Source organism: Diorhabda carinulata, chromosome 11 (genome assembly GCF_026250575.1).
Source record: "Diorhabda carinulata isolate Delta chromosome 11, icDioCari1.1, whole genome shotgun sequence".
Taxonomy (NCBI): Eukaryota; Metazoa; Arthropoda; class Insecta; order Coleoptera; family Chrysomelidae; genus Diorhabda; species Diorhabda carinulata.
The window spans coordinates 7,595,582-7,613,516 of NC_079470.1; the positions used below are offsets into that span (position 1 = coordinate 7,595,582).

General features: G+C 30.3%; 1 protein-coding gene across 3 annotated transcripts in view; it reads right to left on the reverse strand.

Moving 5' to 3' along the window:
- Window positions 1–146: 146 nt before the first annotated feature.
- LOC130899420 (dual oxidase maturation factor 1-like) overlaps window positions 147–17,935 on the reverse strand; it is an 87,185-nt gene continuing 69,396 nt past the window's right edge. For 2 of the 3 annotated variants that reach the window (XM_057809346.1, XM_057809347.1), the window contains exons 3-9: window positions 17,573–17,630; window positions 13,481–13,615; window positions 10,374–10,587; window positions 3,053–3,264; window positions 2,299–2,500; window positions 1,147–1,344; window positions 157–348 (exon numbers count right to left, since the gene is read on the reverse strand). In XM_057809346.1, the coding sequence (XP_057665329.1) occupies window positions 303–348; window positions 1,147–1,344; window positions 2,299–2,500; window positions 3,053–3,264; window positions 10,374–10,587; window positions 13,481–13,615; window positions 17,573–17,630 (1,065 nt within the window). In that variant the 3' untranslated portion in view covers window positions 157–302. Of the gene's footprint in view, window positions 349–1,146; window positions 1,345–2,298; window positions 2,501–3,052; window positions 3,265–10,373; window positions 10,588–13,480; window positions 13,616–17,572; window positions 17,631–17,935 lie in introns of all 3 variants that reach the window. The other variant, XM_057809348.1, reaches the window with a different exon arrangement.

Here is a 17,935-nt window from a genome sequence, read left to right on the forward strand (position 1 = left end):
GTGACATTTGTAGGACTTAAATCCTTTGATGGTGAATATAAAAAAAATTGTAAAGCCTTTTAAGCTTATGTTCAATTCAGTTATCTGGTGTGCCATAAAGGATAGGGATCCATAGGTATCCTAGGTTGGGTTAGAAATAAAACAAATTAAGGAATATTCATTTTCATTCGTTCAAATAAATTAAAATTAAATTACAATTATTTTAAAAACTAGTACGCAATAAATATGGCCATTTCAATGACGTATCACAATAAAATCACTTCAAATATAGTCGAATGATTGCACTCAAAGTTGAAAAAATATCACCACATTGACACTGAATCGATTTTATTTGGACGATGAACGTACCTGGAACATTATGTTGAATTAATTCTTATTTGAAGTGTACTATTTGCAAACATATTATTAATAAATTTTCTAAAGTATTAACAAAAACTTGAAGAATATTTAAAAGTATTGAGAAGGCTGATAAACATGGAGAAATTAACAGTAAAAGTAATAACAGAAGAAGGACCCAAAAATTGGATAACCTTTTTAGTCCCTTTAGATGCTTTGAAAGGAACCGTAATAACAAAGCAGGCACAAATTCTATGATGTTGGAATAACGAATCGCACTCAAAAAAATGTTTGAGAGAAATATTTTAAAAAAACACTTACTGTCCAATTAAAACTTGAAAGGGTTAATCGAGTAGAATCACGAAACTACAAGGAAAAATAATGGAGAAATTAATAAAAGCACGTAGACCAGGATGGTACTGGATCAGTTACAGAAGATGTGAAGAGAATCCTCTAAGGAAAATAACAGAATGGAAACTAGCTGTAGAAAAAAGGGAAGACTAAACTAAACAAGATAGGAAAACTAAATGGTTTAAAAGAGTATGAGCATTAAGGAAGCGAGTAAGAAAGTAAAAATTCAAACCGTCATAAGTGCTATAAGGGACTGATCCTCCATAATTAATGGATCTATAGGACATCCCATTGGGGGATATGTATTTATATTTTCAGTTGATAAAGAGCCGACTTTCGTATATTATGTTGGTTGCTGTTATTTATCAACATAAATGAACAAAAATTATGGTAAAATAATAATTTTCTTCAGCAACAATCTACTATAGTAACTAGAATTTAAACTGTTAAGTTATTTACCTCAAATCGTTTTTGTATACTGGAGACTCTGTTGAAGCTGGAATGGATACGGTAGAAGAAATTATAGAAATTGAAGGAGAAGGGTCTTTTTTATAGGGATATTTCCACGGACTTGGTTCCAACCGAAATTCTTGATTCGATTTTGATACGTTATGTATATTTTCGTTGTCTTCGTCTCGATTTTTAGAATTCAGTCTCCTGTAAGACACAATATTTATTATCCTTAAAATACTAGGTAACACCAAGATGATTTATATAAGTTTATTATGAAGGAATGCGAGAAATGCATAAAACGCACAATGTCCATTTTTGACAAAGGTAAAAAAATAAAACGTCACATAAAATTTTTTTCCAATATAAAAATAGATTTTTCACACTATTTGATATAGATCGTTTTTTGCTTTGTAGAAAAAATGGTTTTTTAAGTAAGAGTCACAAAGAAGAAAAGAAAAAACGAGAAAATTAATAAAAATCGAAAAAAACTCAATTTTTGAGTTAACTAAACAAATCATCAAATAAAAACTATTTCTTACAGGAATTATTCAAATTGAGTCTCGTTCACAATCTGACAAAAATGAAGTAGATGTGATTTACAGAGTTTTCAATCATCTACGGTGTTATGCGGATCTTTTCATGTTTAATTCGTTCCATCAAGTCTTCTAAAATATCTTGTCGGTTAACGTGAACCGACATTTTAAAATTCCTCACAGAAACGTATCGAAGGGGTAAGATCAGGCGACTTAGTTGGTCATTTCATTGATCTTCTTGGAATCCACCTTCCTCCGAACTAGTTATTTAGAAACTTTCGTACATTGAGATCATAAGTTTTTCCTTACAACTGGATCGGGAAATGCCACTATTGGTTCAGAAAGCATTAGCATACGAAGAGTTTGTGAACGAGTTGAACTTTTTATGGGTGCAGTTTTTCTTTCTTCAACAAGGCAATTTCTATTGTAGTTGCAGGAGGGTTGTCTTCCAACAACAGAAAAATATATAATTTACATCATAAAAATCAAATTTATCAGAATGTTCTATTTATTCTCTCATTTTTTTATGTAAAATGTTTTTGCATTTGTTTTTTTTTTCAAAAATGAACATTGTACGTTTTATAAATCTTATGCATAATTTTATCATAACTCCAAATATATTCACCTTAGAATTTTGCCCAGTGAATTAGGTGATTCAAGATTAGTATCAGTTTTCTTTTTCTCAAATCTCTTGCCCCTACTGTCTTCTATTATTATATGTCTGTCAAATGGGGTATCGTAATCTACTTCTAGAATTGTTGAGAAACTATGAGGATTGATTATTTCTACAGTTGTTATTATGACTCCAGCTAACAAACAAATACCACCTAGAAGCAAATAACAATAAATAAACAATTAAATGAAGTATATTTTTCAAATAATTAAGTTTTAAAAGTATTTTATATAATTCTGAATAAAAAAATTGTAGTGTAATCACATTTTCAAGAAATTACAAATATTTGGGGTGGAATGAAGAAGATTTATAAACATTATAAATCGTGATATATGCACATAATATAAAAATATTAGGTACAGGGAAGACACACAAGTATTCTTGTAAAGAAGTGATACAAAATATAGGAATAATATTCATAAATAAGGAATTGCAATTAAGATAATATTATCAACTGAAAAAATATTTCAAATTAGTAAAATATTTATGCAAAGTAGGAAATCAAACGTATTATAAATAAGAAGGAAAATAATGAAAAAGTTTCTCAACAGAATAAGTTGAAAATAAGAAACAATTTGTAAGTATTCTTGGAAATTGTAATATTATAGAAATATTAGAAAACAAACGGATAAGTCCTACTCATTTATTTTATAAAGGGACTGTGAATAGAAACAATTAAAATTCTATATTATATTTCAAACTTAACCTGCAGTAAGCACCAACCAGTAACACCATCCAAAGGAGAAGTTAATTTTGGTTCCTTCCACGTAAATTACCAATGGAGGTTCTGGTAGCATACCGAAGTACCCACATACCGTCGATAAAAGAAGGATCCCGCACAAGGTCATTAGCAGTGCTCCGTATCGAGGTACCACTATTAACATTAGGTTCATCAACACCCATGTCACAAACGAAGTCCTAGAACAAAATAACCTTGATGTGCTTAGAATATACGGGAGATCTTATAAATACTTGACACAAAAGTTTTTATATATATATATATATATATATATATATATATATATATATATATATTCAGTAACCAATAATTTATTAAATAATGATTGAATTTCAAAATAAACTAATAAATATAAAAACTATATATCTTCAATTTTCATGGTCGGAAATCATTTTAACTTTTGAAAAAAATTTATAGAGACCTACTGTAATATTTCAAAAAATTATATTGATATATTGATATAATGGTATTGTAAAAATTATAACCTCAGCTATAAGCCGTAGCTGGATAATCGAAATAAACGAATGTCAAGCGAAGAGAAGGAACGTGATACTAGGTACAATGAACAGAAAATAACAGTTTTGATATTTATACGTAATATATGACTGTACAGTGAACAATATTGTATATATTCACCTACATTCTACATGAAAGAAATCACTCACTAACTTATATTTGTTTTTGAGATCCGTACTTTCTACACTTCATTTTTCTAATTTGTAGCGTATAAAAAGCATCAGTTTAAGGCTGTTCTTCAAAATATTGGATTAATACATATAGTGTATTCTCTGCTTCTGGATGATTTATGTTAATCATCATCACTACTTTTGTCAGAACTTTCTGCAGAGTTCTTGTTGTTTAGATAATTGTCATCCATAATCTGATACCATTTTTCTTAGTTATCACATTCCTGCAGGGCCGGATTAAGCTAGGGGCTTGGGAGGGCTATAACCCCGGGCCCCAGGTCCAAGAGGGCCCTATCATTTGGAAATTATTCTGTATTTTTTGATGTGTTGATACCACAAATCTAACGTTATAAATCTTAATCCGGCCCTGCATTCCTCTATTTTCTCTATTCGAAAACCTTCGACTTGCGTGGTGATAGTTGTTATCTTCTCCATCTGATGTATATTCTAAGGACATTATTTTATAAAATGCTTTTTCAATGTTGTTGCTTTCCCTCCAAGCGCGAGGTAGAGTTAAAATAGCTTTTTACGAAGTTAGCCGACTCCAAAACCACATAAGGTCAAATTCTTCAAACAGTTGAAGAATAAGGTATTTCGTATAAAGCCTCTTCATGGTCTTTATAACACTTTGGCAGGGCAATAGATGTTATATTCGGATGCAAATATGATACGAATATGTTGACATCTACAGACTTCAGTTGCTTTACATCAGGATGCGAGGAGAATTATTCAATAGCAGTACAGCCTTGGGTGGAATATTTTTATCTTGCAGCTACGTCCTAACGTTTCCAAAAATACTATTTTTTTTCAAATAACTCGATTCAATGAAACCCTTAACGGTTTAACATTTTTAAAGGCCCTCGGATTTTTGGATTTTTTTCCAATGACGAATAACTTCAGCTTATGGGTTCTGAATGCATTAACTGATTCTTTTTTCGGTATTGTTTTCCAATACTGTTCTGATTCGTCTACATTATAATATACTTGCTCAGATTTTAGGTCTTACAAAAAGGTGGTCTTACACTAAAGGTGGGATATACAATCCCCACTTCTTATATATTACAAAAATTTTGTATACAATTTCTCATATCAAACAGCTATTTGGCATAGTCATTGAGGTTTATTAGTCCTATATAGCCAACGAGATGACGCGAAATTACTTTAATTTTCAACTGCTTGTGAAACTTCTAGGTTTGTCTAGTTCACATATATCTTGATATTGGTATCCCTTCCGATATTTTCTGAAAGAACCACTTAGTTATAGCATAAATCTCTCGAAAGGTACACACAGTAACACCTACATTATTATTAAAATGTCAATAGTTAGAGCGTTTCGTTTACGCTTTTCATTAGCACCAACACGCAGCATTTTGTGAGTCCGTTCGCGTTCAATTCTTCCAATATCCATTGCAGAAGACATTTATGCGAGGAGCAATCAATATTTTATAAATACCCACGGCACTCATACCAAATTAAGAAATGAAAAATGATGTTTACTCTTCGTGTAAAATTCGGTAAACATCTAACAAACCGTCAGTCCATTTGGACTCATCATCTCCATTGTTTACAAATGAAAACCTTGAATCGTGAACATAAATGCATTTCTATTGGCCGAAGCTGTCGGAAAGCGTATGTAGACAATTTCTTTGAAATATTTCTGCTAAACAGTGACGTGCCTTGGTGAGATTTATTTCAATCATAAATTTCTTTAAATAAATAGAAATATTGCGTTCTTTCGAACGTAGGCGAATGAAGACAATGAAATTGCACAGTGTAGTGAGAATAAAGACAGGAATGAATGTAATAAAAAAGATTTAAATATACAAACACAGCAAGTTAATTTAAATATATTCGAATGTTTAGATAACGAAAATATTCAGCATTCTGATAATGCAAGCATAATAAAAATTGCTGAATTAATTAGATTAAATAAATTTTCCATTTATCGAGTAGTCACGAAAGGGGTTGCTGTGGATCATTCACAGATCCGAAAAACATGTAAAAAATTTAGAAACATTGCGCTAAGTTCTGTCAGCATGTGTTTTTAAAAAAAAATGAATAAACGGATGACAATAACCGAATCATCAAAGATAGTTCGATGGTGAAAACATTATTTGTCGAAGTTCTAATATACGAACGGGGTACAAAAAGGGCTCAGTTATCATCTGGTACCCTGTTTAAACCAAACTCCCTTACAGGCAGGTACATTCTACTCGTCTATTTACGTTTTATAATTTAATATTCAGTTGTAATAAATTAATGAGGTATAATAATGATTTTTTTCCAAGTTCCAAGTAGGACTACAATTCAAGTGTATCTATCTAAATAACGGCGTATAATGCCGTCCAATTCATAATAATTCGATAGCCTTTTAACGAATACTTTTTGGAATAATATAAACTACATAGTTTTAAAAGTATTTATAAAAATAAGAAATTTATATAGTGAGGTATCTTCACCTATGATGGATCAAACCAAATGGTCGACAAGGGTTTTTATAATCTGCAATTGATATTGGAAGAATCATAACTAGGAAGTCGATCGGCAGTTGGCGAAAATATTAAAAGAATAAATTATTCTGGGAAATTGACGTCTAGACGTTCACGCGCCAGTCGGTGGTCAAATCCGCACGGTGAATCCGCCGCTGCAATATTTTGGGTACGGTAGTCAGAAGTAGGATTTTTGAAATTTAGTAAAAAATTATAAAATTCTATAATCAAGAAAATTGAAATGAAATGAAATGAAATTTAAAAAATATTCAGGAACCAGGAGTGAAAGTTTACAGAATATTGGTTATAGAATAACTGGTTTGTAAAGAATTATTAATTGGAAAGCGTAGTATAATTTAGATAATTGTAGATAATTAAAATAAATTATTGAAATTTATTTATTAATTTTAATTAGGAGTCCCAACATCTCAAAACCTAAAATTATGTATGTTCTCACATTTCCCTCATACAATATGTCTGAAAAAGTTGGCAGCATATGGGAAAAGTTTCACGAAAGAAGTTTTGAAAATAATAATATTCAGGTATTTGGCATTAAATGTCCACAAATTGCAAAAGATTAATAGGAATATTTTGACCACGCTAATTTTAACTTAAATTTTGCAATTTTAGTTGATTTGAAATATTTTAGCAATGAATTTAAGTCAGTAATAATAAAATAAGTAATACCCAACAGAATAATGTATTTTCTACTGTAATACACAAAAATAAACGAAATAATTTAAAATCTAGGAAATAATACTTTCCATCTAGTTAATCAAATTGAAATGTAATTTTAACTAATGGAAACAAAATTGAAAACGTCACTGTGTATTAATTGTTCTTCAAGAAGTAGCAAAAATGCCCTTGAAATTGATTCTTGACGAAAAAATTGAAATTGTACTAATTGTCGGAGATAACCAGAAAATCTATAGATAAGCTGCAGTAATATTCAATTACAGACATCCCGATAAAAATGTAAATTTTGCAACAAAATAAGTAAAATAATGAAAAAATTCAGGAGAGATGGAAATATCAATAATAAATTAAGAAAAAAACCTTTCCCATGGATCGCGACCGAAGATATTCAAAAACAAATCGGACGAAGCAACGTTTACTTCTAATGGGACAGTTAGCTCACTACATTGCCGCTGGTGGAATGACCTAAACCGCATTCTACTGTCGAATGTCGCGACCAATATTTTTTTATGGTGTAGAATATGTAACGACCCTTTTTTCAGAAATACTATGAATTCTAAACGTTACTTAAAATTTTTGAATGATAAAATTTCCGATTTTATTGATAAACCACTAATAATAAAAAGATAACGCATATGGTACCAACATGGTGGGACACATAGCACCGGAAATGTTCGAGAATATCTACTGCAAACTTTTAATGGACGAGTATTAAGAATATTTGTGGAATTTGCTTGACCTGCAAGATTTCCAGACCTAAATCCATACCTATAGCAAAAATTGTACTCCAACAGACCATTCGACAATATTGATCATTTGGAGAGAACAATTCAGGAAGCATGTGACGATATTACTCCAGCTGTTATTAAATAATATAATAAAAGCATTTTCTAAAAGAACAATTGAATACTTAGAAAGAAACGGTGGACAAGTTGAGATGCATATTTAGTTATGAAAAAGTTAAAACGGATTTTTCTTGTTCGTGCACATAAAGTTTGATGTTATATTTCCGAAATAAATAATTCCAATTACGTATTTGTTAATTTGAGATAATTGCATATTGAATCATAGTTGCCTATTTCGAAAAACTTTTCTTAATTAAAGTTTTCGATATTGTAAAACATAAAGGTACTTTAGTCTTGTGTCAAATTCATTTTTCTTGACAAATCTCGTATACCATTTAAAAAATTGACATTTGACATTTGCATTCTACTTTATGGGTCATGAGGAAATTTTTATGAAGAATCACTTTTTTTCGTAACATTACAAATAAAAAAATTGCCAATTTTTTCAGACATATTGTATGTAGTAACTTTTAACATGCTCATCACATCCCCAAAATCTTTTTCTGTCTCTCAACTTTTCCAAATACCTTTCTTATTTTTTTTTTATAATCATCCAATCTTCTGTGTAATTTATTGGTTCTTTTAATACCCATATTCATTTTTGCTGTCGACATTTCAGGTCATATACTTTATCTTAGTTATCTTCATTCAAGTCGCAGATTAGTGCAATTAATCACCAATTAATAATTTTATTTTTCAGTTCTTATGTTAATTGCTATGACACTGATGTTCTCATGATATATCTTCCCTCCTCTATTAATATTCCAGTTTGAATAATTATTTTGAGTGAATTAATTTTAAGTTATACAATATAATTTATTGCTTTCCTCACAAAATATTGCACAAGGCTTTATTAGTAAAAGGTATGTTACCCATGTCTCGCAAATTATTTTACGACAATAAACAGCTGTGAATTCGAAAACAAAAGACTAATAAAACCATTATTATAAATTATATGGTCAATTTAATGACCAAAACGGTATTGTGTAGGCAAAAACCAATGAAAGAACAATAAATTGCCGATAAATGTTTGATATCGTGTCAAATAAATTTTATGGTGTGAGAGAATTAATGGTTCTGTCTTTTAGTTAGTTTTGTTTAATATGGTTAATTCAAATCGTGCTCTTCTGAATTTTTCAACGTATCTATGAAGTGCCGATTTCTCATATTGTGTGCAAATAAATTGGATACTATAGAAATAAGTATTTATTTTGAATTTCTCGATAAATGATATCTTAAAAGTATAAAACAGTATATTACATCAAGAGTGTAAATGTAGTGAAGCACTGAACCACTGGAATAATACACGAATGCAAGAAAGTTACTTTCAATTAAATTGTAAATATTAACCTTTCATTAAGAACAAAATGAATTAATATCTGTCTATATACCAAAATGAACATCCAGCGTGAAATAGGACATTACATACTTACACAGTTTGTTTTATTTATTATAACTTATTTAAACATTTTTTTGTTTTGGATTTTTGGAAGCAAATAGTTCGTTTTTTCCAACGTTTTCATAGGGAATCGTTAAAAAGGCTTTGTACGTTCATTTTTCACTTTCTCTGATTACTTTGGATTTTGAAACCTTAACATTTTTAACCTCGGCAAATTTTTTTAAATTTTATATTCTTGGTTTATTAATAGGAAAGTTGACAAATCGATACAAAACATTTGTAGAATGAAAAAATAAGAAAGATATATAGCGTTTTCTTATTGGGAACATAGAAATGAAACACCAAAGTAGACTAACTTTAATATATATTCTCAGCTGTCGAATACTTAAATATTCATCGTCTGCGAAATAATTAGTTGAGATCAATTAATTTTATGTTTTTACAAGAAATAACACAATTTAAAACCGCAAAATCTTAACTAATTATTCGCCAGACAATGAAAACATGAGTATTCGGAAGCTCGGAATATATTAAAGTTAGTACACTTTGGTTTTAATTTTGCCACTTTCTCAATACGTCACTTTCTCTTATATATGTACATATATAAAACTGCATACTTTAATCAAGAAACAGGACGGTTTAGAAGACACAAACTTGTCTTATTAAAAAGCAGAAATTTCGAAAATATCTGTGTAGCTACAAAATAATATAGCAAATGGCACAAAAAATCTACAAAATAAAAAAGGAAGTTAAAGTGATTAAAATAATACAATTGGGACACTAGGTGACATAGCTTGGAAATACTTCTTCCTGTTTAGTTTATTCTATTAGGTTTTCGGGAATTTTTCAAACAAAAAAATCAATGTCATGCTGTCATTATTCTTGGAAATTTTCATTTTTTCATAATTAAGGATTTAGATTATGCAATGATTTTGCAAGGTGAATATCCACAAGTCCAAACTTTTCAACATATTTGTGGAAAGATTTCCATACACGGATTAAAGTGTTTCCTAAAGATGCAAAGAATTTTATTGCAAATGTTGTTCAAATGAAGTATCGCATTATTAATATTTTTAATCTAGTGCAAACACAAATATTAGTAATAACGTAAAAAAATATATTCATCTTCAAAGATCTACAGGATTTCATTCTTTTTTTAATAAAAATACTCACCAAAGCATAATTATGGCAAAATACCCTGCAGTTCTGTACTGTCTGCCCCATGCTAGTCCTTCTTGTCCTGTAGTAAAATATTCTGCTACAGTCAAAATTGGAAAAGGCAAACCCTTTATTATGGCTTCTCTAAAACTCGTATGCATCTGATGAGCGTCCTTCCAAACAAACTGTTCATTAAAATCTATATCACTCCAAATATTACTAGAATTTGCTATAAAACAAAAAATTACATAATAATATAAGGAATAAATGTATGAAAATTGAATGTTCTAATGAATCTAGTTATAAAGAGTCAAAAGTTTGAAGAAAGGATTTGATACCCAAAACGTTTAATCTGGTAAGATAGAAGAATTTGAAAGAGAAAATGACAAGAAAATATTTTCCACCATTCACTTTATCAAACTAATTTATCCCATTGGAATGATATGGTTCTAAAAAGAAGAAAATGTTTCCAATGCAGAATATATGATGGGTGATCGATTGTAAGAAAGAATGTTAATCCAATGACCTAAGAAAATCTTGCAAAATAAAAGTGAAACACACGAAGTCTAATTCGAAAAGTCATGGTAATAAATGAGAAAATAAAAAATAATAGAAAGTTAATAACTGCATGAACCACAGACCTTAAAACTAAAATTGTATAACTAAATAAGTAACATTGTATAATAAAATGTTTTATAGGTACCAGGAATTTATTTTTAAAATCAAAAAACAACAATTGATGAAAACAATTATACTAAATGAAAGCAGATATTAGGCTCTATAGATCAACAAAAATAAGGTAGACTCAAAATTGAGAATTAGATTTAGGCGACAAAATGGTAAAATATTTGAATGAAAGAAATATTTTGTATAGAAGATCAGATAGAAAAACAAAATATTGGTCGAATTGGATATTGAAGTGGAGATATGGTTTACAAAAATTTATTACAAAAATCTTTAGAAACCATGAATGGTTAATAACAAAAAAAAATCAATTTGTTGCAACTTACTAGAACGGAAGTGGTATTCGTTAAGGAAATGAAGGGAACATATTTTCATTCATTTAAACATACGTTTCCTAATTTTAAGGGAATTTATTCATGCTTGTTGTTTGTATATAATCCTATATGTTGTCCCCCAAAACTTTTTATTTATTTATTTTATTTATTTATTTTCTGTTTGAAAGCATTATGATTCGTGCTAACAGTATGCGTTCCTGAATTACAATGAGTATGACTTTTATGGAATCAACGGCCGAAAGCCATATTAATAATTTCAAAAATCTATTCTAGTGGAAGTATCTATTATTTCCTACTAGGGAGAGATTAAGTTTCATCCAAATTAGTCAACAAGACTGACTTGACATATTGAAGCCAATTTGTTTCAATATAATGAGAAACAAGTCTGTTATGCCTTTGAACACTTTTAGGACGTGGTTCACTGGCTGCAGATGACATTTTAATTCCGGAGTGAAGTAATGGATCCATGTTTAGTCCACTGTTACATACCGACGCAAAAAATCTGATTTATTACCTGTAATAAATGAACAAACACTGCTCTGAATCATCATCACGTTGTTTTTGACCGACTGTGAGTAAACGTGGCACCCACTTTGAAAAAAGCTTTCTCGTGGTCAAATGTTTATGCATCATTGTAAACACACTGCCTTCTGATATCGTTACGTCCTCAGCTATCTCATGCAATTTCAATTAACGATTAGATATAACCAATTTGTGGACTTTTTTGATATTTTCTGCAGTAATCACTTTAAATGGACGACCAGCACGTTCACCATTTTCGGTGTCTGTACGGCCACGTTTAAATTCAGCAAACCAACAACAAATGGTTCTTGTCGATGTAGCAGAGTCCGGATAACACTTTTGAAACCATTACTGAGCTTGTATATTTTTTTCGTCGAAAAGCAATGATAAATTCAATTCACTAAGTCACTTTTTCTAACTAATCGAAATTTCATGAAACTTTACACATAGTCTTTTAAAAGTTGGTAATCATCAACGTCATATGGATATGACAATGGCAGTGCCATCTGTGTGTTTGTCACACGACTTATTTCACGTTTTTTCTTGTATATTTTCAGAGTTGTTTTATTGAATATAACGGATTTATAACTCTACTGTTTTCTTATATACTCTCTGGCATAAAATTTTCAATTTTCATTCTTTGTACTGATAAATTTCAAACACTGTACATAACAGAACATATTTTCATTTTTTGGGAGATCATATCTTGGAAATTTCTTTTTCTAGTCTCGCCCTTCGGAATATCAATATCATTTGTTTCATCCCTTTCTGTAAGTATTTTGTCTACATAGTTCTACATAATGTAACTACAACATCAAAATTGATATTTTGTTCTCGGCTTCAAAGTCGTTCAAAAAGTACAATTCACAATAAGATGTAAAAAATAAGTCACCTGATCAAATGCTTTGTTACCGATAACGTTGCTTTAATCTCAACTTCAACTTCCAACACATATTGTATAAGTATTTATAAGAGATTGAATAGAGTTTGCAGTAACCTACTAATTATTTAATAGATACTGAATACTTCTCCTTTAGTTCTATAATAATCAATAACTATTAACTCCCGTTTGATTGGTCTACAAAATTTCTTTACAATGTCACTTTTCACAATTAAGGTATTATGGAAAAGTTTAGAAAATGTGTAATATGCAAGGTATTACCTCATGTTACCCCAATGGAAATTCGCTATAGTTACGATATTATGTTATGTTTGATCTGGTATGATGTCGTTACTAATGAGGCAATAAAAATACCGAGGAAAAAACTATCAAATTCACTACAGAAAAACGAAACATTAAAGCCATCGGGTTCATTCCATGTTTTCAAATTTTTTATTGTAAAAGAAAATTTAAATAAAAAGAATTTGGATGGCAAGAATGGTAATCATTTGTTTTATACGATGAATCTTAATTTCAGGGTTTTTGAACTTTTCAATACCATCTAAACTCTTCAGCTCTTCCAAGGTAACTAAATATTTATGAATATAATTTACATTTATAAATCATTATCACCGACCCAAAAACAGTTAGACGGTCAATAATAAAGTTAATCTGATAAGTGATAAAATCAAAAATCTTACCTTGTAATGTAATATTTACATGATTTAATCCTACGTATACACCAATGTCAGCTGTCAATTGTTCTTTTGAAAACGCCTGATAAGTGCTGACTATTGATGACTTTGATATATGCCACGCTGATCCATACAATGTTACTGAAGCGAATAAAAAGAATACATTTGAAAGTTTATTTACCTTGGAAAATGTTATATGTAACATAAATCCAAACGTGAGAGGGTCGAAGAAAGATTCTTTTGATGTAACATTAGGAAATTGACAAATAAGATGTACAAGGTGTTTGAAAGTCCAATGAATTTTTTTTATGTCTGACTCTCATAGAGGGCGCAAGTTACACAGATCGTACCAATTTTAGATTTATTAAGCAAAATTTCAAGTGAAATTAACAACATCATATAATTTTACACCAAAAAGGTACTCTTAATAGAAGTCGATATGTTGTATACCGTTTTCGGAATATTATGATTTGAAAATTATGAATGAACTGGTATAAAGTAATGATAGGTGTATCAATCAACGAATAAAAAATCACATGATGAAAATTTAAAAAAAGGCTAATAACATAAATTAGAATTCAATTAGAGTAGGTTTTTAAAATGTCCTCCGTTTTCACGAAGACATAAGTCTATCCTTTTTTCTAAAGAGTCCATTAACCTTCTAAATGTTTGGGTGTCAGCCATAAAGGGACGTTGAATTATTTCTTCTTGAGGTGAATTTTCCTCCCTAGCATAAACTTTTTGTTTAAGATACGACCAAATTGTAAAATCCAAGAGATTGAAATCGCATGACCGAGGAGGCTAATGAATCGAACCTTCTGCAACTCTACCATTCCATTAGTTCAGAAAATGGTCACTTAACCAATTACAACACCGTCTATCAAAGTGCAGTGGAGCTCCATCGTACATAAAAAATAGAGATCTTCGTTAAATCTTATATCTCGAATAAGTGATTGCTTGAAACATCCAGGTCCATATGACCATTTATATTTCTCAGGTAGAATGTGATAACCTATTAATTTGTTTCCTAAAGTTGCTGCCCAAACATTAACTTTAAATGTTGTGTAATGTGATACCCTTTTGAATTGTGGATTCTCATGACACCAGTATTTTTTGTTATGGGAGTTAAACATACCTTGTCGCGTAAAAGTGGCCTCGTCCGTAAAAAGAAAACATTTTAAAAAATTTAGATTGAGGGCTATCCTTTCTTTTAATGTTGCACAAAAATCCACTCTAACCGGTAGATAGTCTGGCAAAAGCTCTTCGACTTGTCTGTAATTATAAGGATGTAGCTGTTGCTCTTTAAGTATCCTCCAAGTACTTGAAAAAGACGTATTTGTTTGTCTTACCATATTCTGTACGCTAACTGTTGGATTCTGATCTACTAAATTTAAAAACATATTTTCTTTATCAATGGTTCTTGTTTTTCTTGGCCTACCAGAATTTATTTGTTTAGGTCTCACATCCCCAGTTTTTCGACAACTTCGTTTAATGGCTCGAAGTGTATTTTTACTTGGTAAATTTCTTCGAGGAAACTTTTCTGCTTAACACCTAACAGCTGCACTAGAGTTTTCTAAAATTTTGCCTAAGTTCATTAACATGTCAGTGTATTCCAAATTTGAGTACATTTTGATTAACAATTTCTAATTTAAGAAATAACAAGGTTCAAGAAGTGTAATTATTATGGACTCAACGTCATAACTATCAATTAATGACAGTTTTCCATGGCACACTCAGAGAAAATACTATTGCCGTGCAAAATTCAATATTAAATAATTATGGTCACCCAGCTATTGGGGGCCTTAGTATGAAACAAATAAGTACCAGAAGCATAATACATGATGATCAATGCCCATACTTATCCAACTTTGAAAGATGATACTGATTAGACTGGATTTTTGTGAAACGTGTGAAAGCCCTCAGACCCATTTTTTTTTTAATTTTTGAATGTATCCATTTTATCGATGGGGTCTCGTTCATGCGACGAAAAATTTTCAATTTACATAATGCCTACTATAATAATAATAATAATTAATAACTTTATCAATACTTCATACCAGCATTGGTTATTACTTGATGATTTTCAAATCAAAACATTCCGAAATTGGTACGCAGTATCGAATTTTATCAAGAGTACCTTTTAGTGTAAAATTGAATGATGCTTAAGTTCAATTTAAAATTTTGCTTAATAAATCTAATATTGAAAAAATTATGTTCAATATTACTTGGTACGAACCGTGTAACTAGCGTCCTCTATGAGAGGCAGACATAAAAACAAATTCCTTGGATGTATCAGCTTCCAAAACCTATTGGTACAAAATTTCAATAGAATGTTGCCAGTAGTTGCGGCAACATAGTAAAAAATGCGTATAATTTTGAAACACCGTGTATGTAGAAAGACATAAGTGTACGTATATTGCATGTCTTATGTATACGACCGATTAGGTTCGAACGTACGAGAAAAGGACGAGATCTACCATAATCAAAAATACCCGATTTGTTCGGTAATCTGTTACTAATGAGCAAAATCAAGTCCAATAATTTTTCAAATGTATCGTACGATATTGTCAAAGAACACTGGGGAACAAAAATTTGTTCTGCCACACGAACTACACTTATATTTTTTATTTCAATCTATGGTTGTTATTAAACATAAGTAGTTGAAAAAATTATTGGCTAAAAATTTTAGTAATTAATGTTATTTCACTATTTGAACAAATCTAGCTCCATTCAACGTCCAACAGTAATCCTTGTTTTCAATTTGACCTGATGGCCTCAACGTTCACAGCTCCCAAATTTTCAAGAAAAAATCCAGATGAGAGAAATGAAACCTACATAGAAAATTGACACTGTCAAAAGATACTAAAGCTTGTTTTTCTGGATCTTCCAATTTTTCTTCAAATAATGAATCTTTCATTAACTACTAATCCTCTTCTACTTATTTTAGAGAATTTTCCAGTAATAACTTCATGTTATCATAGAAGAAAATACATTTCTATTGCCTTTAAGCTAATTTTACAAGTATCGATGAATAAACACCACTTCATTTATATTATTACAAGTCTTTATCTTGAGAAGAGTATGGTTTGAAGAGTTCGTCACGGTATTCTAAGAGTTTTGATCTGCTTTTTTGAAAAATAGTTTTGATTTTCTTCAGTTATCAAGTGTGGCTTATTTGAGATATCTTCATTCTCAAATTCATCGTCATCAACTGCTCTTTATTCGCTTGGAAACGATGGCTGTGAATCGTTAATTATGATGGAGACGGATGTAACTGGTATTTATATGTAAATTGTCACTATGAAGTACTGGTCTTTTAGCTCACTATAAATTGGATTAACGTATGTTTTTTTTATAATCAATACCTTTTACATCCATTGGTTCGGGTCAAATCACGGCTTAGGACGGGATTTTTTCTTCTTATCAATCAAATTCTTCACATGAATTAAGTAACAAATATGTGGTCTGATGATAGCTCTCTATCAATATTACTGCATTTCGTCTTGGTTTTTTGAACAGAAATATAACAAAAAGAGTCAGAATCGTTATTACTCTTTCTCGTCGTATTGATATAATGACAGCCATTACTTAGGAATCACTAAAATTAAACTAATACGAAGAGAATTAATTTAACGACTGTTTATTCGCGACTGTTTATCACATCACAATAAATCTCAAACCAATCGAAATAAAACTGTTGGTTTGAATGAGTGTAGGTGGAAAAAACAATAATAGCTTCTAAAGTTCGTGTGGTATAACTAGTATCATCTCGCTAAGTAAAGTGTAATAAGCTCCCAAGTTTAAAAGCATTATGCATTATTTCACGACTAATTCCGTACCAAAAATTGTTCCATGAATTGTTTCACTGCTTTTAAAAACGACTTTAGAGCGTTCTGTTTACGAATGGTGCGCGTACGCGCATTCAAAGCCGAGAGACAAAATGAAATTACACAAAGTGTATGTGATTTCTAATTTTCTGCTTACTAACGTGTCTGTATTATGCGTAATCAATTTTTGTTCCATTTACATCATCTATGTCTGGTCATCTGACCATTAAAGATGAGTACACATAGTAGATATATAATTTAGGTAACTTACTCAAAATTGTTGCTCCTATAAACAAACTTAACGTCACAGCACAGAAAGTTGAACATCTCTGAAAAAAAAATTATTATAAGAATATGAAAAACAAATATCGAATATTTATCTACATCAAAACAATAATTAATGTTGAGACGTGGCGGTTTGTCAATAATTGTCTGCATAGTACTATAAGCGGTGACAAAAACAATAGACACGTTTTGAATCTTTTGAAAATTTTGTCACCACCTTCTCGTAAGTATACGCACCGCCACTGACGTTGAGTCTTAATCGCATTCATTTCCTAATAATGGAACTTCTCCATCCGCATAATAAGAACTAGTTCACAACGATGACATAAACATAAGTTGACATAATCAT